Below are 22045 nucleotides of genomic sequence, written 5' to 3'. Positions count from 1 at the left end.
ATAATGTCTCATAAATCAAATGAAGGTAACAAACACCAGTACCCACGTTTGGAAATTAGAGTTCATCCCAGGAATTTGAAAACAAGGCCTATAATTGATCCAAGCAAGCTAGTAGAATATGGAGCTTTATGTATGTATATACGAGTATAGGGTTGATATTATCTAGTGATAAAAGTATTCTTTTTTTCAATTTTTCACGAGTAAAATTTTAAAGAGAGATTTTGTGAGGACATTTATTACAACAGAAAATAGTACTTGGCACAGCTTTTATTCAATAGGTGAGCTCTAAACTCTAATAATGGTGTCAATACGAGGCCCAAATACCTTGCAAATCTTGACTATATAGTCAGACTATAGCTTTGTCCAATCCTTCTTGAAGGAAGCCCCTAGAGACTGGACACTCCCGTCAGGCGTAGTACATGACCTTTCTTAAAGAGGTGTCTAGATAGAGTATTTCAAGGGGTTCGCGTCTTGAGAGGATGGCGGTCACATGTTTAGGTCGCAAAAGTCTGGAAAGTTATTTTTCTAGAAGGGCTGTGTCTTAGCAGTGCAATGACACAGAGCTCCATTTTGAGTGAAAACAAAGTTGTCCTCGAACTATTTTCTGGCCCAAGGTTCGATGTAAGCATCTACATTGAGCTGTTCCTTCCTCTCATCAAAAATGGGAGGGCAGACTTCACCTGTGCTGGCCCTTGGATTTTTTTTTGTTCTAAAAATGTGTCTAACTGAGCTGATACATTGTTCGTTGTGATGCAGTGACTGTTATTCACAGTGGCATCAAGGGTGAAAAGTTGTAAATAGAAAAGAGCAAAACTTTTTGGAATTTTTGACGGCCTTGAGAAAATTGAGAATCTTCTTTGCTCTTTCCAAACGTCTCAGCTTGCTTTGTTGAGTGATAAAATGTATTATTATTGTCCTCCTTTTTGAATTTGTACGAATGTTATTCCGGATTTAGAATAATAAAATAGATAAGATCAACTCTATTTGATGTTGGTACAAAAAATAAATGGACATATTGTTTTAACTTGATTTTTGTTCTAATGTTGTTATGTAAAATCAATCTATTCGATGATTAATAATTATTAACAAATTGTTTATTATAGGTAAATTCATATGATGTTCCCCCTCCCCTTTCCTTAACTTTGGGATATGAGCGTGCTTTATTTACCTTCCTACTTTCAAATTTTTTTACTAATGAATAATAATAAAATATTATACTCTAACAGCTTCTGCAAAAAAACCAAAAAAAACTCCTAAAACGAACATCATCCCGCCAATTTTTTTTTATTATTTCCATTTTGTTTGACTAAGAAAGACACTTTTTGTGTTAACTTAGTTAATTGTACATTTTCTTGTGAGACTCACCAGTGTGCTCCTTCATTATTATTCTTGGATTTTTAAGACTTTAATACTCATTCAAGAAGAAAACATAGAGCAAGTAAGTTACGAAAAAAAGTAATACATAACATTTTTGGCATAGTAATCCAGGATGTTGACCTTTGTATACATATAAATAAATATAGTCTGTAAATAGTAGTGAATGTATTTTAAGAAAGTCAACGGGTTTATCAATTCCCGCGTAATTGTCTTTGTCCAAGATCTCGTATGTAAATACGAAACACAGTGACATTTTTTAAGTATTTATATTTTTTTTTTGAAGAAAAAAAATACATTTTTGGCTAGTCCTGCCTAAAGAGAGGATGAGGGAAAAAGGTGTCATGTATATCAATCAAGAATGTTTTTTCTTATCTCTAATTTTGATTCGTCTAATATTTGTATATACGCTATGAACTTCACTTGCACAGTTAATTGTTTTGACGTCTTTTGACTAAGATTCATCAAATGTAATTTAATAAAAATCAACGTTTCAGACAAGGTTATGTTTTTTTCTTTAAATTTAACTAGAAACATAAACTATTAATTAAAGCCATAGTTCATAGTATCTTAATCATAATTATACTCTATAAAATTATAAAATTTATTTTAAAACAAAAATTATCTTAATCATCTACCAAATCATATTCAAATATTTATTTTTTTATCGAGGTTACGTGAATCCTGAACATTATACATATACATTTTTTTTCTTTACTTTTTATTTGAATCATTTTGTCTCCTCTTTCCTTTTTAGCCTCTTTAGTCTTCCCCACACACGATTGTGGTCGGATAAATTTCTGACCTAACAAAGATACAAGATATTTTTTGTGAATGTTTGTTTTTATTTTTCAACATAGTCTCCTTGTAACTAAACACATATCCAAATAGTACTCGGCGTTTGTTTCTGCAAAATAATTATTCACAGAGGTGATTTCTTTTTTCCCTCTTGTGAGTCTTTTTAAACCAAATATGCGTTTTCCCACCCAAATGAGTGTCTTTTTTTACTCAAATACATCAACTCACTCAAACGACTGTTACATGACAACTGGACGTTCAAAAAGGTTGAAACTTTAGGTGAGTAACTCTCAACAGATGTTAGATAGAAATGACTAGCTTATATTTATGAATGCTATCATCTTGACAGTGAGGTCGGAAACTTTTCAAACCAACTCTTACAGTCAAATCCGGATCTAATAAAAATACACTTATAGTCAATGTTCTCTAAGATACCAGTTTTTAACTACATAAAATACTTTTCAAAGAAGAAAAAGTATCAAGTAAAACATTTTCTTAACTTTTTTTTTTAAAGGTATTAACTTAATATGAGTACACGAGAATTAAGAATTCCCATGAGGATCTTTACTTTACAAGTAATTATCGTAAGTTGAGGCCAACATTTTTGACTGTATCTACCTTTTTCACTTTATTTGAAATGATTTTCCATCAACACGGAGACACATCCTGAGTAGAGATGGGGTTTTTGTAAAAGCGTGAAGAAAAGGGGAGAGCGAGACTTATGATACTACTTAACTGAGACCCATGTTAATATATTATTTGATCGTGATACATTCTTTTCTCTGTGTTGTAGATAAAAATTAAATACTACAGTGAAAAGAATAAGGCATTTGTCTCTAGTTATCCTACTTTTCTCGTCCCTAATCGATCAACCCAAAAAAAAGAAAAAAAAAAAGAAGTATAAATCCAAAACTATTTTAAGATTTTCAGTAAATTACTTTGATTTAATTCAAATATCAGTGTTTAATATTAGCATCACCTAGTATTCTATGCAAGCGTCAAGTCTTTTGATGGAGTTTTAAACAGGTTTGTTAAAAATTTGTGCATTTTATGTATCAAGTTTGAGCTTCCAAGATGGCATTTCCTTCCATTATGATGCAATTTATAATGTCAGTCAAAATAAATATAGAGTAATTCAGGGTACCCTCAGCTAGCCCTGTCGCCACAGAGGTGTGTGACACTACCCCCATAGGTAGAGTTAATATATTGGTGATGAAAAAAAAGTGAACAAGGAGAAGGTGGGAGCGATTTGAATGGTACATCTGAATTAAGGCTCTTGCTAGTATCAGCTGGCTTTCATATGATTTTGGAGGGAGAAAATGAATTACTGCTATAAAGAAGAGAGCCTTCTACATTTAAAATAGCTTTAGTGTAAGGAAAAGATCACAAGCTACAACTGCTTTTTTTCCTTTCCGTTCACTAAACTTAATTTTATCTTTTCACAGATCCTTCTTTAAGCTTGATTGCCCACACTTTTGTTAAAATGATTAACTAGAATTCCTTGATGATTTATCAAAAACAGGATTTAATCAAACACTGGTTGCCGTGAAATGTGGACTTTCAAAATTATTTGAATTAATTACTTAAAAATTGAGGTTTTTTATATATGTACTTTGGATATACGAAAAATCCGGATATAGTCAACACATCATCTGAAATATAGTGGTTTTCAATATTTTAATTTGACTGATTGTGTGCAGGTTTTTTTTTAATTTCCGTAATCCAGATTGCAATAAAAAAATAAAATAGAAAGTAGCAAAATATGTAATTTTTGGTGGAGCTGGTGGTTTTATAATTGTGAAATACACAACCTAACCGTGGGCTAAGAACTAAGTATATTATCATATTAGTTCAATGAAGATTATATTTTATGAAATGATTAAATGCGGTACTACTCCCATATGTAAAACCCCGATAAATCCCTGAAAAGAACATCTGGTATACTCGGAACCACAAATATTCAAATAGAAGGCATTAATTATTTTCACAGTTAGTATTTCCATTACATTTTTTAAAAGATACCTGCAAAATAACAAATAACAGATCCGTAGGATACGAACGGATATATTGTCACTTTTTGGAGAGCACTCCACGACTACTTTTGATCTCTTTTCACGGTGTTACCTCACGCACACAAAAATGTACATTGTTTTCTGTTGCCAGTCTCAAAGTTTATTTATCTTGTCCTTTTACAGTGTTCTGAACGATGATTGGCTAATTCTAATTCTCTCATGTTAAGGTGTGACCACATCTCAACAATGATTGAATAACAAATCTAAAGTTGGGAAGAATTGGCAAACTACCAACTGATTACAGGCCTTTTTCTGTTTCTTTTTATGTAAAAGGTTGCGTGATACAGTTGCATTATAAAAAATTGTGATTCATTCTGTATTGATTTGATAGCAAAACAATTGTATAAAATACCTATATAGTATTACCTTAGTTTCATTTTTATTATATTACACATCAATGATGCTCTTGATAATGGGTATACTTTTTCAATGATACAATATCCTTCATATGGTATCTATGATAGGAAAATAATTATGTTAATTGAAAATTACATTGGTTATATAGTTTATAGCTTCCCTTGGCAATAATGAGTCATTAAGTAACTATAATAATTTTTATAGCGAAGGACTTACTCAAACATACTAAAAATTAAGATTTGCAAAACCTTTAAAATACTTAGTACCACCATAAGATGTGTTAAATTTATTTTTGAAAAAGATGAATCTAATACCCAATTTATCAATTTGAAGCTTATTAAAAAATGAAAATAATTTTCAAAGTGCCTTCAATATGAGTCATCTATTTAGGTCGCATTATTTATTTTAAAAAAACTAGTAGTTGTACCCGGCATTACCCTGAGTTATTAAGTGTTGAAATAACAAACAATCTGTCCGTTATTAATATAGAAGATAACTCCACAAGAAATCATAAGTGTTACTTTTCGTTTTTCATGAGAACGCTTGCTCTTGGCCACAAAATAATTCATGAGCGAATGAATGAATAATAATAAGGGCTTGCTAATTATTTTTAATCTAGGATGACCCGAGAAGTACTTTAGTCTCTAGAACGCACACTGGCTATGTACACGCTCGTTGCTGAAATTCATTTAAAGTCACATTCATTATTTAATAGATTAATTGCCTTAGTCTACGGAATTACTTAGAGTAATTAGGTGAGAGCTAAAAGACAGTTTTATTTTAATAATATAAAAGATGTCTCATAACATAGGGAAATGTCAAGTACTTCCGTTAGTATATATTTACGAACACCCGTCAAAGGTGGACACCAGGAAAGAGAAAATACAACATACTTTACTGTTTTTCGTCAAACAAGGGGAAAACGCGAACCAGGGGGCGGAAAATGTAAATAGTGCTTATATGTATCAAAATATACAGTGCACCCTGTAACCTCGTTCGATGCTGTATGCACAAGCCTACAATATTTCACTAAACCGCTAATACGTTATTATTTCTTAACTCAAAATGTGTTTATTATATATATCATGGCGCACAAAATATAGTACACCCTGGGACTATTATCTAATACATTCATGGATACATACAGACAAACTTTGCTTTATTCAAACAGATATGACCTCCTTCTTTCAGATGAGTCTTCATCCGAAACGCAAATAAACGAATATACATACTTTACATTATATATCTTGATGGAAAATATGATTTTTGTATATATATATATATACAAAAATCTTGGTAAAAATGTTTAAAATTAAGTTTAGTTTTTGTGTAGTTTGTCCCCTGAAGGGAAGTCATTTTTCTTTGAGTTTTTTTTTCATTATATCTCATTCTTGTTATGATGAAAAGACTTTATGAAAAATAAATATGCATTTGATTATTTACTCAAAAACCCACTTTTGAATTTTAATTGCAATATTTTAAATAATCAACAATGAATGGATTATGAAACTGAAAAAAAAAAAAATATATATATTGAAATTCATTTATATCTATGGATACATTTGAAAATCAATTTACAACCAAGATAAGCAAGAACGGCCACGACTGATTAAATAATGAATAGAAAATGAAGAAAGAGCACATTCATCAACTGTTACTCCTTTTGTAGTCGCAATACTTGTTCACTCAGATCCCTTCTTTACTTATAATATCGTATTTCTCCCTTAAAGTATTTTTATATTTGGCCAATAAGGAGAAACAACCTTTTTTGGGAGTTGGTCACAGCTCCTTAACAAGATAGGTATAATTCAAATTCAACCAATCAACGTTCAGAATACTATAAATAAGAAAGAGGAAAATCAACAGACGAAAAAAGGAATACACTCTATATTTCTATATGTCTAAGGTACAATAAGCCTAAATTAAGAGCACTGACAAACTACATATTATTGCTCATGGAAAACACTTTTTTATTTAGATGCTTGGCTAAAACATTAGCCAAAATAGTACTTTCTAGAGGGGGACTCTAAAATTTGGAGAGTGTTTCAAAGACAGATAATAGGGAGAGGAGCCGCCCTCACATTATTTTACAATATATAGTAAATAAATATTATAATTACATTTTTTGACATGTTTTTAAAAGTATATATTTTTGCATGACTCAATTCACCTTCTTCAAGGTGAGTTTTCCTAACACTACTTGCGCTTCCTCCACTGCTTCTTCTGCTGTACTGTCTTCTTTCTTCCTATACCTAACACATTTTATGTATTAGGTAATGTAAATATATATATTTTTTTGGCAAGCAGTAAATGTGTCAGAAATGTATTAAAAAATTAATGCCTAACAGCCTATGTATGTTAGTAGATGATAATGTAATGTACATAGTCTCATGATATAATGAGATAAAAGAAAGATTCAAGTGCTCTTCAAAAAACAATACTATGAAACAATAACTACACAAATTTTTATTTGATAGTGTCTATTAGAGTTATTTCGGTCTTTCATATGGGAGTTTAAATCCGTTTCATCCCTGATATCGGCCTCTAAAAGACACCACAAATTCCAAGGTTGTGACTAGTTTAGGTTTAGCGTTTCTATCGGTCCTGGTATAGGTTCTTTCACATAAACGGTTTTGGTCTCGGTTCAGCTTTATAGTTTATAGCTTTATAGGTCTTTCAGCTTTATAGTTTATAGCTTTATAGGTCTCGGTCCCGGTTCTTTTCTATACAGGCTCAGTTTGGTAACAGGGACTTAAAACAAGGGGTTTCTCTAGAAAATGATACAGATACAATTAGATATAAACAGGGTCGCAGCTATTTTATACACAGAGTGTGTAGTGTCCTAAGTTTCAACAGCTTACAACAATGGTTTTCAAAGTGAGAACCGTGAGGGGAGGCTGATAATATTAAGAATATAAATATGTGTAAGTCTGAAGCAGTTTGTATGGTTGACTTATTTGTGAAACTACCAGATGATTTCGGGCATTTTTTTTGTTTCTTTTTTGAAGAAAGGTTCAGTGACTTAATAATAAAGATAACGACGTTTTTCATTTACATGAAATGATGCTGTTGGAATATTAAAAGATTATGTATGTACAAAAATATACAACAAACGGAAAATAAGCACAAGAACCTAGACCAATAATCAATATTTTGGGGTCTCGGGTCGACTTTGTCGGTTCCAGTTATAACAGTTAGAACTGCTGGACTGATAAGGCTACAACCTTTATTACTATATTAAAGTGTAGGATTGTATTGGTCCTTAGTAGGGGACTTAAAATAAGTCTCGTTTCTATAATCAGTCTTTGAAAGACATCCAAAATTACAACAAAAAAAAAACCTTTACAACGAATATTTTTCAATAATATTAGTATCTATATAAATATACATATATATATGAGGGGTATCTGAAAAGTTTTCGACCTCAAGGTGAAGATGGGAGTATTCGTAAATAAAAGCTAGTCACATCTTTTTAGTATCTGTTGACAGTTACTACCAAAGTTTCAGGGATTTTGGACGCACATATGTTATGTAACTTTCGCTTGAGTGAGTTGATTTGAAAAAAAAAAATCTTAATTCGAATTTTTCAACATGGTTTCCTTTTAAGTCTATAGACTTCTTCCTGCAATTCTCCCATCTCTGTAGCCCGTCCTGTCTGTAACTTCATTTTTGGTGGCAAAATTACCGATGACGATTGGTTTATAATATGACGTAATTTGTAAGATTATTCTATGAGACATGTGCTATGTCCAATTCGGTCATGGGCTTAATATTAAGGACGGATACGTTCCAGTCAAGTATCCAGTGTACCAATTAGACCAGTTTAGTGAAACTTTAAATATCTGTCATCCAAGAGAACAGTTTGCAAGTTTTTTAATTAAGTATTTATTATTCTACATAAAATTTGATCATGATTAATTGATAATGACACCACTGGATGAAATATATTACGACATTATTTTACAAAGACCGTTCTATGGAACGAGTTTTGCGTCTTATTCGGTCTCTTCCTCTAGACTCAGGAAAGAACCGAACGGAATGTTTAACATTTTGGGACCAGTACTAATATCACTACAAATTTTTATTATCCACAGGGTTCTTTTATGAGCACACTCGAATGTTTTCTCAGGTTTTCAATATAATTGAATCTATTAAGGAAAGGATGTTCACTACTCAACTACTCAGGAATTAAATAATAATAAAAACTGCTCAGGAAAAGAAAATAACTTCATTATATTATCAATTACAAATTAACGGGCCAGCTAATAAACCCACCGGATTTAAATTCATGTATTTGCTTAAAAATAACAATACCCACATTTTTAGTGCCCATACATTTGAATTGCATCAAGAGTCGTTCATAAAGTCCATAACGCTAGGATTTGGTTTGATCGGTTTACTCTGAAACTATTAAGCAAGTTTTTCAATAAATATTTCCTTTTTGTATCTTTGTTGAATAATATTTTTCTTAGTTAAATTCGAGTCATCAGTACTATTGTCTGTGTCGCAATATTTTCTATCGGTAAGGCAGTTGAAATTAGATCAGAGGGATGCGTTTTATTCACAAATTATGAATAAAGAGCCCTCATCATTCATCCTAATTTAGCTATATGTATATATTGCTAAATAAGAATAAAGAAGAACAAATTGGGTTTTTTTCTCTTCTCTTGAAGCATCTTATTTCATTTTGTTTTTGAAATATAGGGAAAATGTATATTGGTATTAGAGTGTGTAAAATATGAGCTGAAGAGGTTTTCTCTAATCATATACTTTTTTACATGTCTACTTTTACATATTATATATATAAATATTTCGTGTATCAAATTTTTTTAACCCAATTCATTCTATCGTAAAAAAAGATCACTTTACGAATTTTTACTTGCGTCGACACTTTTCCAAATGGAAACACCTAACCAAAAAAATAATTAATATATTTGATGAAGATTAATACTGCAATAGCACCTAACTATGAGTTACAATCCTGTACCACCAATTATAAAAGATAAAATATTATATTATTTACCACGAAATGCAATGATAAATTAATAGTTTATTTTGATATAATCAGATCTGTCATTTAATGTAGAAAACATTTACGCATTACATAATTATCAAATAAAATGACCTTTCATCATAATTTAATATATGAATAAATGAAATGATTAAAATTGATTTATCACCTATAGTATATATAGAAGCATTTCTCTAAACTGTATCAATGTATAGTTAATTCAATCCATTATAAAGCTGCTTGAATAGTTGGTTCAGGCCTCTATTAGAACAAAAGTCATGATAACTATATAATGATTAATAAAAAAATACATTAAAAGGAGAAAAAATATTTAAAAATGACAAGAAGTCAATAAATCAATCAATGAACAATGCAAATGAATCAATCGTTTATATGAAATGTTATGGGGCTCCAGTATATCTGGTCAAGTCCTGATTGACAATCATTTATCCAGAGGTTATTTCACATCTTATAGTTATCGAGATGTGTTTGTCATGAGAGAAGTTTAGTAGATCTTTACATTGTATTGCTGCATAAATCATATATTATTTATTTCGACAGAGTGTCCGTTCGACAAAATGGTTTTCTGCAAAGTGTCTTAGAACAGGATTTTTATAGGGTTTGCTTATTTACACTTAGGTATTGATCTTGATTGATCTTTATAACAGAAAAAAATATTTTTAACTCTAGATCAGGAATTAGTACAATATTAGTAGTTGTACTTAAATCTCCTTTCTATCCTATAATTTAGTACTTATTAATTAGTTAAATAACCCCCGGGGGGCTTACGTCTATGTAGACAAGGATGGAGGGGGGTTACCCCTTTAAATATAATTGCCCCCATTCTTTGTCCCAAGCTCAATTTGATTTTACTTTACATAAATAATTAAAAATCAAAGTGGGGAATCTATGGAAGACCTGAAGGGATTTCCAGTCACATATTCCTTCTATAAGTGAGCCCACTCTTTCTACACGGAAGTCTCTGGGCATTCACATGGGAGGTGGCACAGAGTTTCCTCTCGATGGCAAGGACAGAGGCAACATTGACCAGGCCTAAAAAATCGCTATGTTGTCATCACATAAAATATTTTTTGGGATTGTCGCTTCATGCCTTCCTTTCAAGGCTCTCTTACTGTCAAATTTCAGCTTTTTAATCTTAGTAATGAGACCTTGGATCAGGGGACGATGCAGGGAGCCTTTCTATACATACAGTCATTTACGATTCGTTGGGGACTCTGTATTTAACAGAAAATATTAAAATATAACTTGTGAAACCATTTTTTTTCTTTTATATTAACAAAAAGTGAAGAATTGGATTATAGGTTCCAAATACGAGTTGCTCAAGGAATCATATTTTGTGGATTTTTTAAAAATAAATCAACAAAATATGCATAAATAATGCTTCAACAAAATTCAATTTCATCACAAAACGCTAATAATTGATTTCTCAAATTCTATATTTTGACCCACTCTAATAGATATGGTATAACAAAAGTAAAAAGGAAGCCTATTAGCCTTGAAGGTGTTTCTCAAGGAAAGACCTTCAAGATAAATTGATAAATTTATCTTATCCTCTTCTAATTTGAATGAAGGATGACTTTTTATATCTTCCTTCAATAATGCATTAGCTCATTTATCATTTGATATGATCACTAATGATCTACGTACTACATATATATAAAAAAAAGTTGAAATAGATGTAATAAATCTGTCATTTTTTGCAATAGTACCTAGCTCCCTATACATAAAATAATAAGTAATCTGTAGGTACAATACATACAGGGTGCAGAAGTAAATACAACTACTTTTTTTATTGAAACACCTTCAAACAAAAACTTTTTATCCTTTGTCATCACAAGCATCGCTTAATGTGACTAACCTGTTTAACAATCAAATTCTTGACATGAGAAAAAAAAACAGATGCTTCTAGTTCTTGAACATTTGCTTCCGGTTTTCCGTAATGCTAGCCATCAACTCGTAGACAATGCTATGAAAACCCTCCAAAAAATGTAAAACAAACCTAAAACATGAATTAGTTACCGAAAACGTGATGTTTATGAATGAAGAAAAGTCAACTAAAAATCTATTTGTGATATTTTTTAATTCACAAGTAATAATAGCATCCACACACCTCTTGACGATGAAGGCCGTGTCCATGGTTCACAATGCTGTCATGATTAGAGTAGATATTTTGTTTACGTAACAAAAAAAAAAAAGAATGCGCGGAGAAGGAAGGAGTGAGACATATGGTACTACTGAACTAAAACGCTAATTAATATCAGCTGTATAGTATATGATTTTGGAGGCACAAAATGAATTACTGCTGAAGAGAACCTTCAACATTTAAAATAGCATTTCTACAAAGAAAATATCATGACTATATTTAGATTCAAATATATATATATTATTATGTATTTTTAATTCAATTACACCAAAGATAGGCGATAATTCTTCTTTTAGAGAGAGATCTATTAAATAATAAACAAAGAAGAAAGAACACATGCAACAACAGTTTTCCCTTTTCTAATCGTTTATCCCATTTTTTTCATTACGAACTACTCAACTCTAGTCATGAGGAATCCAAATTTTAATGAGAGGTGCAGCCGACATTATTTTCGAGGAGATCCCCAAACTGAGTTGAGGCCAGGGCTAGAAGAGGGGACGTAGATGCAGGTTAAAAGTCCGCCATATTGTTTGTGCAGAAGTTTTGCTTCTGTTAGCTGTATGCTTCTGTAATGGGCTTTTTAATGCAGTAATAAAATGCTATTGCAAGTCTTGGTTCCTCCACTCTGTACTCCAGAGGACTGAGATCAAATTAGGATGGCGGCAAAAAGATTTGTATTTAGAAAGAGGCAAAGTTCTCCAGGCAAAACTTTTGAGCCTTGAAAACCTTTTTCTCAAATTTTTCTTGTGCTTGAAAAATATGGACTCCATATTCTTGCCATTAGACTCTACGACGCCCTGATTATGACCTGAAAAGCTGGGTTCTTTGCTATGAGTAGCCCCTAATTATTTTTAAATGCTCTTGTAGTAAATATTTATTTTGGTGGCTTAGAACATGTTTTAAGGTGAATATCTTCTAGCCTGAGAAAATGAAAGTGCTCCCAAGATGAGACACTCTTAATCTTTTTACTTTCTTTGCAATCATTTTTCGTTTTATTACAAAGCATCAAATTTAAGGGTGAAGGAAAACAAACTGCTCAGAGTGTCCGTGGAAATTTTATAAATTCATTAAGTGTAACGGTATTTTATGGGTCAAGTTGATTTTCAAGGTGTAAAAAGAGGAAATGTTTGTACAAAAGAGAACATGCTGTATTTAAAGTACAGGGTGTTAAGATGAAATCGGCACATTTTTCTAAAATATTTAAGTTGCCCCTGACTCCACATTTTTCGAAGGATTTACTTGAAAATAAGCTTGAATTGTACATATAAATCCTGAAAAAGAGCTCATTTGATAAATTAATTCCAGTATCAATCATGGTCTAGATTGGGGCCAGGAAGGAGAAGCAGGCGTTGAATAGGTAGTTCATTGATATGTTGGCTATTGTCTTCTTGATGGAGGCAATCGTATAGTCGAATCGAATCGTAAAAATTTGCAAAATTCTTTGAACGCAAATAACTCCAAGAATATTCATGTTAGAAAGCCAAAATTGATGACATCAAATCGGATGTCATGCAATAATTCTAAATTGGTGCAGTTTGTTTAAATCAAGTAATTAGAACCCGATATATTCCCTAAAACTCAATATTTTTAAGATTTCTGCAGAATTGCCAATAACAAATTATCTAATCAACTATTATTCATCAACAAATTAAATTCTGCATTTTATTGTATAAAATAACTTCATATCCTATCATTGAAAAGTTATCTAAAGAGAAACAAAGATAATGAAGAAATCCCAGGGTATTATAATACCAAAGTCCGCCTTATTCAACCATGGGGTACGTCAGCTATCTGATTTGATTTTTCAAAATGTGTAAGACAAAACTTTAAATGTGTACTGTAGTTATGAAACAAAAATAAAACTTATTATATTGCCTTTTTTTAAATGAAAATTTAAATTCATGTTTTACTCAGTTCAAAATATTTACCGTCTCGCCATAAAGACGGCACCAATTTGACCACATTCCTTTTTTATTAGAAATCACAATTGCGATGATAGTATGATCATTCTTAAAAGTGAGGGTGACATGCGCCCACATTGCGCTGCCGATGTATACACAAACTCTAAGCTTGCTGAAATTATTCCTTCTTTATGTTACTTAATTTTTCTTTTTAAGACGAGATATCACTTCTGTCGCAAAAAAGTAGTTATTGAAAACGAGTTATTTCATTTAATATCTGTTGAGGGCTCTAATTTTTGAAACTAACGAATGCACAATGATTTCTAAGAACTCTTCTACTGTTTACAAAAAGGTGGTGTAATTTAAAACGTTCCTTGTTTGTGGGATCGAAAATGCAACGGTAAATTAAGTTTAGGAAGCACAAAAGTAACTATAACGTGTTTATAAATTATTCGTCGTTTTCACTCCTAGAAACAAGCAACATTTTAAATCCCATAGCCATTTTATTATGAAAGGATTTTTTAAAATTGAAGACTATAACATTCACATTATATATTGCTTTTTTATTTCGCCGTTGGGTATACTGTGTAAGTTTGCCCGTTCTTCATACTTTCTAGATTTCTATTTCGAAAATGAAAGCGGAAATTTGAAATTCAATTAACACAACCATTAAATGATAAGTAAATAACTTTCTAATTATAGCGGCACGAAAATTTATGATTGAGCTGGAGAAGAGGGGCTCAAAGTCCATCTCTGGACTTAGGAATGAAGCTGGAGGAGATCAGTTAAGCACTACGACTTTGTCTACACTGTGATCTCCTGCGGTATCATACTTCAGTCTACTGATCGACTCTCTGTTCCTCTCCTACTTCCCCGAGACAAACTCACAAGTTTATACCAGGGCAACTGTTAATATTTACTCACAGAGTACGAGAACAGGAATGAGATGGCAGCATTCCTCCGCACTGGACCCTCAAGGAAAACGATTTACAATGTCTTGCAATCATGCAATCTCAATCCTCTTCTCGCACTGTGTATTCATATTCGTGACTGTTTCGTAGAAATGAACAGCTAATGATGTGCTCTACAACATTTCTTCAGGAAATTTGTAAAAAAATGACTCTTAAACCTCTCAAAATTTACATGATAAAGATGAGCAAATAATAATAAAAGGTCCGGTAGATAGAATCTAAGATTTCATAGACATATTTGAATCAATTATATGCCTTATCTTTAAATTTTTGGGATCAGTTAAGATAAACTATAGTTTGAGCTATAGGTTAGAATCTGAATTTGAGATTCCAGAAGCTTAATTTAGCCCCTATATTGCATTTGAAATAAAATCGATCAATTCATCATTCTTTTATGATGACAATCAATTTTTGGCTATTTTCAAATAGCCTCTTAAGGGCTAACAAGGGTAATATGTTGATAGAAATGGATGATAACACAGGGGAACAGTTAGGAAAGGAAGTTTTTTTATATATGAATTAAAGACAATAACTCAGTTTTGAGGATTACCTTTAAAGCTTGTTTATGTATTGACGGGCAATGACTTAAGATTGAGTGAATCTGTGTGTTTGCAAAGTCAATCTTTAGCTTGTATTCGTAAATATTGTAATTCATTATGAACTATTTTTCTAATTTAATTAACTCTCCCCTCCATTTAGAATGTCCAACGAAGATGCTCCCTCAGTTTGTTACAAATGCAATCTCAACATTGAAGGTCGTGCTATGAAGGCCAAGGATTACTTATACCACGATGACGAAAAATGTTTTTCATGTGAGAAATGCAACTGCGATCTGCGTAAAGTATCTGTCTACTCAAAGGATGGCAAACTCTACTGTGAGAAGAACTACAAGGAAGAGTTCATTCCAAAGTGTGCGCATTGCATGGAATATATCATTGAGGTAATATATTTGAAGAAAATATTAAACAAAGGGGTGTCAGTAGGATTATATATATAGATTTGATCTTTCTTTTTTTTTTGAAATTTCAATAATACATTTTTTCCAAAAAAATTATTCTTTTTTGGAAAAACTTTACAAAAATACGAAAAAATTTAAAAATCCAGGGCTTTTCACGAAAAATGAGTTGTTTTTTTTTTTTTTGGTTAATTTGACATTTTACATATTTTTATACGTGGCTTAGTCAAGATAAAATTATTTTTAATACCACAAAAGTTCAGAGCATTTTATAGAAATTTAGATAAAATAGAACGCTAAATAATTATGTCCAAATTATTGACAAATGCAGAAAAAGATTTTCATGGGAATGGGATTTCCTTTTTTGTAATGTTTAAGATGGGAATTTTTCACGATATGTAAGTGATTCAAGAAAAAAAATCCTAATTATTTCATTTTCTTATTTCTGCGTAAACTTACTGGTCAAGCTATAAGTCCTTAATTTTACGATCAAGATGATTTGATAACAAATTGTTAGAAACAGATTGATCAAACTGAATAAAAAATAAAACATAGCATATCAATACATTACATCATTATTTTGAACGTTCTAAGGGATTAAAATGGCTAATTTCAAATCAAAATCAATTTAAAAAAATTAAAATTGTCTGAAATTTCCCCATTATTTTATTGTCCCCAGCAGAAACGGTCTTTTGAAGGAAAAAGTCATAGTTACTTGACAACGAAATATTCTAACATGCACGACACTCACAAAAGAGTATCTACATATTTTATAGGGCCATAGGAGGATTCGTCTTGAACATGTTTGGCGTGTGCGTATTTGCCTTGAGACACTTTCGCCTTGATGCGTTTTCGCCTTGTTCTGTTTTGCCTTGCGATGTTTTCGTCTTGCAATTTTTCCCTTGGATAATAATAGAGGGAATACCGTTTCTTCTTAGTTGTATATTTTTTTGTTGAATTTTTACCGTTTAATCCCAGCTTTGAGGAATTAGAATCAAAATTGTAAACAAGGTAGACAATAACAATTATTCAAAATTAATTAATTAAATATATATATATATATATATAGTACCTAGGTTTCAATGCATGGGAAAGGAATCATGGAATACTAATACTACGTTCCATTGCAAAAAATAGTGGTTTTATATTGTACTATACAATGGTTTGTGATTGTTTGAGTATCCGAAATAGTTCACTGAGCAAATATTTGTCTTTGTTCAAAATGAAAATTGATTATTTTGAACTTTTGTATCCATTAAGAAAAGGAACTTTGAAGACACTTTTGAAATTAAGCTGCATAACTTTAATATTGAAAATGGCTAGAGGTGATAAAAACTTTTCAAACTTATTTTTTTCATTAATACACAACAGAAAATCAAATTAAGAGATAATTGATCCTAAAAAATGAGAAACTCAATTATACAAAATCTTGACTCTTCTATTTTTATAATTTATATCGACAAAAAATTATCATAATATATTCATTATATAGATAATTTCTAGTTAGCTTGGGCAACTCTACAAATCCATTGGTCTCTTGTATTTACTATTTATCAACGCCCTCTAAAAAGGATGTTTTATATCGGAAAGGTCATGAAACTATGCTTTTCTTGCATTCCTTATGATCCAAAATCTTCACAGTAATAGGAATATGGCCACATAGAATCACAAAATATGAATAATAATATATAAACACACAAGACTGAAAGATAATTTACTAGCGAGGCACAAGGAGGGAAACATAAGTGAAGGGTCGAAGCAAAATATATGATCCTGATTTCTGATAAGTTAATTGAAGTATGTTGATGTATATTATAAATATATCATATTCACAAATACATGTTCACTTTCATGGACAAGGTTTTCATCTTGATTGATAACTCTTGTACAATCCTTGATGTAAGTAGAGATTTCAATATCTTTTCATACCATATAGATGAAGAAATGGACTGCATATGAATGCTAATGATTCTTGTCAACTGACGTAGCTGTAGCATTCCGTGATTCCTTCCGAATACTTTGAAACCTTCGTATGATTTATATATAATTAATTTATGTATTTCTTCTTGAGCAACTCTTTTGCTATCATCGCTATATTTTTTGGGTCCTTGTAGGGCTAGAAGTGCTCTGCCCCAAGGAAGGAGTTTATCGCCCAAGATATATCGACTATCCTCTCTTCGATGCGGTGTAGTTGGCCTTTCCCCTTAAATGAGAAACACACCAAAGCATCATGTTTCCAACCCCCATGCTTGACGGTTGGGATGGTGTTCTTAAAGTTTATATTCAGTCTTTTTCTTCCTCCAAACACTTTTTTTCTATGTTCATATAATGATTCTCACTGTTAAAATAAACAGTGAATTATAATTATAGACTGTTGTTTGGTTAGTCAATTGGTAAACTTTTGTTGTGTAAGTCCTTATCTATTTGGTCCAGTCTAGTCCAATCTTATCACCGGTCCTAACAGGTCTAGGGACCGTTCATCTTCGACCGTAAGTACTAGGTCTGAATTAAAAAAGAAGACATAAAGTTGAGGGACGTTATGGAGGACTGAACTTTATAAGTGTAAGGACAGATATGCAGAACTGAGCTGGACCGGACCGAGACAGAACTGGACTGGACTGCAGTCTTCCGTCCTAAAAAAGGACTTACAGAATACTAGGTAAACTAACAAAAGCTGACTTTTTATCCAATTTTGTAAGTTTACTCACTGTTAACTGAGCTGAATAGGGCTGGAAGACTCATTATACAACGACTTTTCAGTGCCCTGAATTTACCGGATGATGGACCCTTCTCCCGTTGATCATTTCTCCTTAGCAGAAAAATACAACCAAAACATGATGTTTCCACCCCACATGCAAGGGTGTAAACAGGTGCTGTAGCACCCCACCCCCCAAATTAAGGAGAATTTTTGTTTTTTTTTCAACACACATTTTTCCAAAAATTTAATATGTGTATTTTTTCCCCCACCATTAAATTTTTTGTATATCGATATAGATTTTTGGAATTTATTACCATAAAATATAATATTTTATACTTTTTTTCAAAAATTTTTATTTTTTGTGAATGGCTATTGATTTTTGAAATTTTTTACAAATAATTTAATATTAAAAATTCCATTTTTGAAATTTTTTATAAATAATTTAATATTAAAAATTCCATTTTTGAAATTTTTTACAAAATTTTTTAATTTTTTAGATTTTTTTGCATGAACAGTTATGGATTTTCGAAATATTTTCCGAAAAATTAAATTTTTTTGAATGGCTATGGATTTTGAAATGCTTTACAAAAACTTGAATATTAGAAATTTAATTTTTTCCAAAAATTTATAATTTTTCAGATTTTTTGTGAAAATTAAATTTTGCATTAACAGTTATGGATTTTCAAATTTTTTTCCCAAAAATTTAATTTTTTTTTAATAGTTATGGAATTTAAAAAAAAAAATCAAAAAATGTACCCCACCTCGAAAAAAAAAAAATATTAATAATATTGTAGAGGCCCCTGCCATTTTTGACAGTTGGGATGGTGTTTTTGAAGTAATACTCTGCATTTTTCTTCCACCAACTACTTCAGTGGATAAACTTACAAAAAAGTCAAGGATCAATTACTTATTTTTTACCCTGTATACACTGTTTGGTACTTCCTGAATACACGTGTTATTTAAGAGGAACTAATCAATTTACGATAATAAATAATTGTGGAAGAATTCTTCAATAATAAATATTTTTAAACTTAAATTTTCTGTCGTCATCATGACTTTAAAAACATAAATAAAAACACACACAATTTTTAGAATGATAAGAATCCAATGATTTGATTTATATGTTATAGAACTGCGTTCGAGCCATGGACAAAACATGGCATGCTCATCATTTCTCCTGCTACGACTGCATGAAAACTTTTACTCCAGATATGGGCTATCACGAATTCGAAGGACGACCTTACTGCGAACCTTGCTACACAAAGACTGCCTTACCAAAATGTAAAGGATGTTCATCTGCTATTACAGACAAGGCCATGAAGGCTCTTGGAGGTCAATGGCACATCAAATGCTTTGTTTGTAAAGTGAGTTTATTTATTTATTTTTTGAATATAATTTTTGAATATTGAAGGGGGTTCACACACATGCTATGGAGATCAGGGTAATTACGTTTGTATTTTATACAAAAAATTGATTTCTTATACGAATCAAAAAAATTGAATTATATCTATCATTGGTATAAATTACATTTATTTGATTAAAATTGTAAAAAAAAATCACGCATAAATTATTTTAAAAGAACATTTATATAAATATTTTTGATAAATAAACGAAGTAATAACATATAGTACATTTATTCTCCGTTTCCAAATGGACAGGCCTATTTTATTAATTATATGAATAAATCTTAGCTATCATCTACAAATAGAAATGTATAGCTTCGCTTTTACTAAAATATTTGTTAGCAATATCGTAATATAGCATCGAAATAATTATGTATTTTAAAAATAGTGAATAAGTAATAAGATAATGATTTACTCGGAGTACTTAAGATATAAATACCAGTTGGTAGGATTCACTTATTTGGCTATCTAGCAGATTATTTAGGACCCTTTTCTTTTTATTTTGGAAAAATGGTTGCGTCATACAATAAAGGTAATGAGATGTAGGTTTGCAATAAAATAATTACAGTTTATTGTCTAAAGCAAAAACAATATACAACCATAAGCTTTTATGCGTGACATTTTTTGCTTTAATTATTTAACAAAGAAAGTAATAATTTCAATTTGGCACACCATTCTTTCTAAAAATATTTCAGGGGTAAGAGGTTGCAAAAAACTTCGTTATCCTAATGTACATAGGTGTACATGGATATTTATGTAATAGTTAACACAGTTATATAGACTCTGCGAAAGGGCGTTTTTCTTGGTACAGTTATATATATATTGTATATACCATGTACATATATATCTTTCTCAAAGAAAGGGCTCAGGCCTGAAAAACAACCTGGATCAGGTTCCATGCTTGTAATTATTATTTTTATTGTTAATACTACTGGTTAAAGAGTGATCTGTCTAAGAGTCAAAACGACTCCGCCCTTTAGAGTAGACATGATAGGTACTTGTAACCTACACTCAAGTCACTTGTTGTAGAGGTTACATTCAATGAAGGGTCATTTTGAAGTAGGAGATCAAGTTATAACGCCTACAGACATATTTCAAAAAATAAATACTAATACAATTTATGACTCTAGGTCATAAATTGTATCATAGTTGATATTTTTACTAAATCAAATGAACAAATTTACACTAAGTCGACATGAAACATAGCTCTCAGAATAATCATCAAAGATGATTTTACGCACCAGCATTGAATAGTACTACTAGATGCTCATGATATTTGATTTGAATCAAATCAAAGACTAATGAGCAAAAGGACAAATGGTTTCAGGCAAAATATCCTGGTCCAAATGACTGTACTCCCATTTTAGTGTCCCCCAGAAGTTGCAGCATTTTTAGGGGCATTGTACGGCCCCTCACCCAGTTATAAAAGCATACTTCTATGTACACTTGCAAAATCCTGTTCTCTAAAGGTTTTTGTTTATTTTTTTCAAATTCTCCGATTTCATTTTTTCAAACACTATTATAAGGAACTTTTTTTGTTAAATAAAATATGGGCCTTTTTTAAAGAAAGATCTAGTTTCATTTTTGAATTGGATGAAATATTATTTAATATTTGGAGGATTTTTTAGAGGTAAACTTTTTCCCCGTCTCTATAAATGTGTAATTTAACTACGTTTTATTCACACTCCCATGGGCCTGCTTACAATGAAACTCCATATAATTTGCTGTAAATTGGCCAAACTTTAGCATTGAACTTTTATACCTATATTCTGGATTCACTGATAAGACAAAAATGTCAATGGCAATGCAAATTTAACACCCGGATCTTAAACTTTATGGGATATTACTAAGGGGCCCTTACTTATGCATTGTGGGTAGAAATGAGAGCAAATTCTTCATGTATCACAAATTTTTGAAATAACGGGTTTTAATAAAAAATACATTTTAGTCTATTTATTTTTTATTTTTTTAGGATTGCAAGACGACATTTGAAGGTCAAAAATCATTTTACTCCGTGGAAGATAAGCCCATATGCGGTGCTTGTGCTGGAATGGAAGGAAAGTGAGCCACGCCCTTTTTGTACGACGTACTTTAGAGTTTTGATTATTTTACACTCTTTATGTAAAGTTATATTTATTAGACTAATATCTTCAAATCATTAATTTATTACCATAATTTCTACTAATTTAAATAGACGATGTACACGCCATAATTCATTACTTTGATTTTTTAAATCTGTGTCTAAAACTATCTGTCAACAAGTATCATGTATATTTTGTATCATCATCATTGAGTTGAAAAAAACAACAACAACAAAACAATGAAGTTCCCGCTCAAAATG

The 22045-nt window shown here is 31.1% G+C and overlaps 1 protein-coding gene across 1 annotated transcript; it reads left to right on the top strand.

The window, feature by feature from the left end:
- The first annotated feature begins 1287 nt into the window (after positions 1-1287).
- LOC121125101 (PDZ and LIM domain protein 7) lies at positions 1288-21916 on the top strand. Its single transcript, XM_040720200.2, has 4 exons — positions 1288-1438; positions 15348-15588; positions 19432-19665; positions 21677-21916. Exons 2-4 carry the CDS (start codon positions 15349-15351, stop codon positions 21767-21769), a joined length of 567 nt encoding a protein of 188 aa, XP_040576134.1. The 5' UTR covers positions 1288-1438; position 15348; the 3' UTR covers positions 21770-21916.
- The last annotated feature ends 129 nt before the right edge of the window (positions 21917-22045 follow it).

This window comes from Lepeophtheirus salmonis, chromosome 10 (assembly GCF_016086655.4).
Source record: "Lepeophtheirus salmonis chromosome 10, UVic_Lsal_1.4, whole genome shotgun sequence".
NCBI classification, from domain to species: Eukaryota; Metazoa; Arthropoda; class Copepoda; order Siphonostomatoida; family Caligidae; genus Lepeophtheirus; species Lepeophtheirus salmonis.
The sequence above is the reverse complement of the archived record's forward strand: the minus strand, read 5'-3'. Positions and strand labels throughout refer to the sequence as shown.

What these genes read in the sequence shown, in the direction of transcription:
- LOC121125101 (XM_040720200.2), top strand. Translation starts at nt 15,349, where the DNA reads ATGTCCAACGAAGATGCTCCCTCAGTTTGTTACAAATGCAATCTCAAC. An exon ending in GCATGGAATATATCATTGAG is followed by an intron (nt 15,589 to 19,431) that starts GTAATATATTTG and finishes TATATGTTATAG; the next exon opens with AACTGCGTTCGAGCCATGGA. An exon ending in TCAAATGCTTTGTTTGTAAA is followed by an intron (nt 19,666 to 21,676) that starts GTGAGTTTATTT and finishes TTATTTTTTTAG; the next exon opens with GATTGCAAGACGACATTTGA.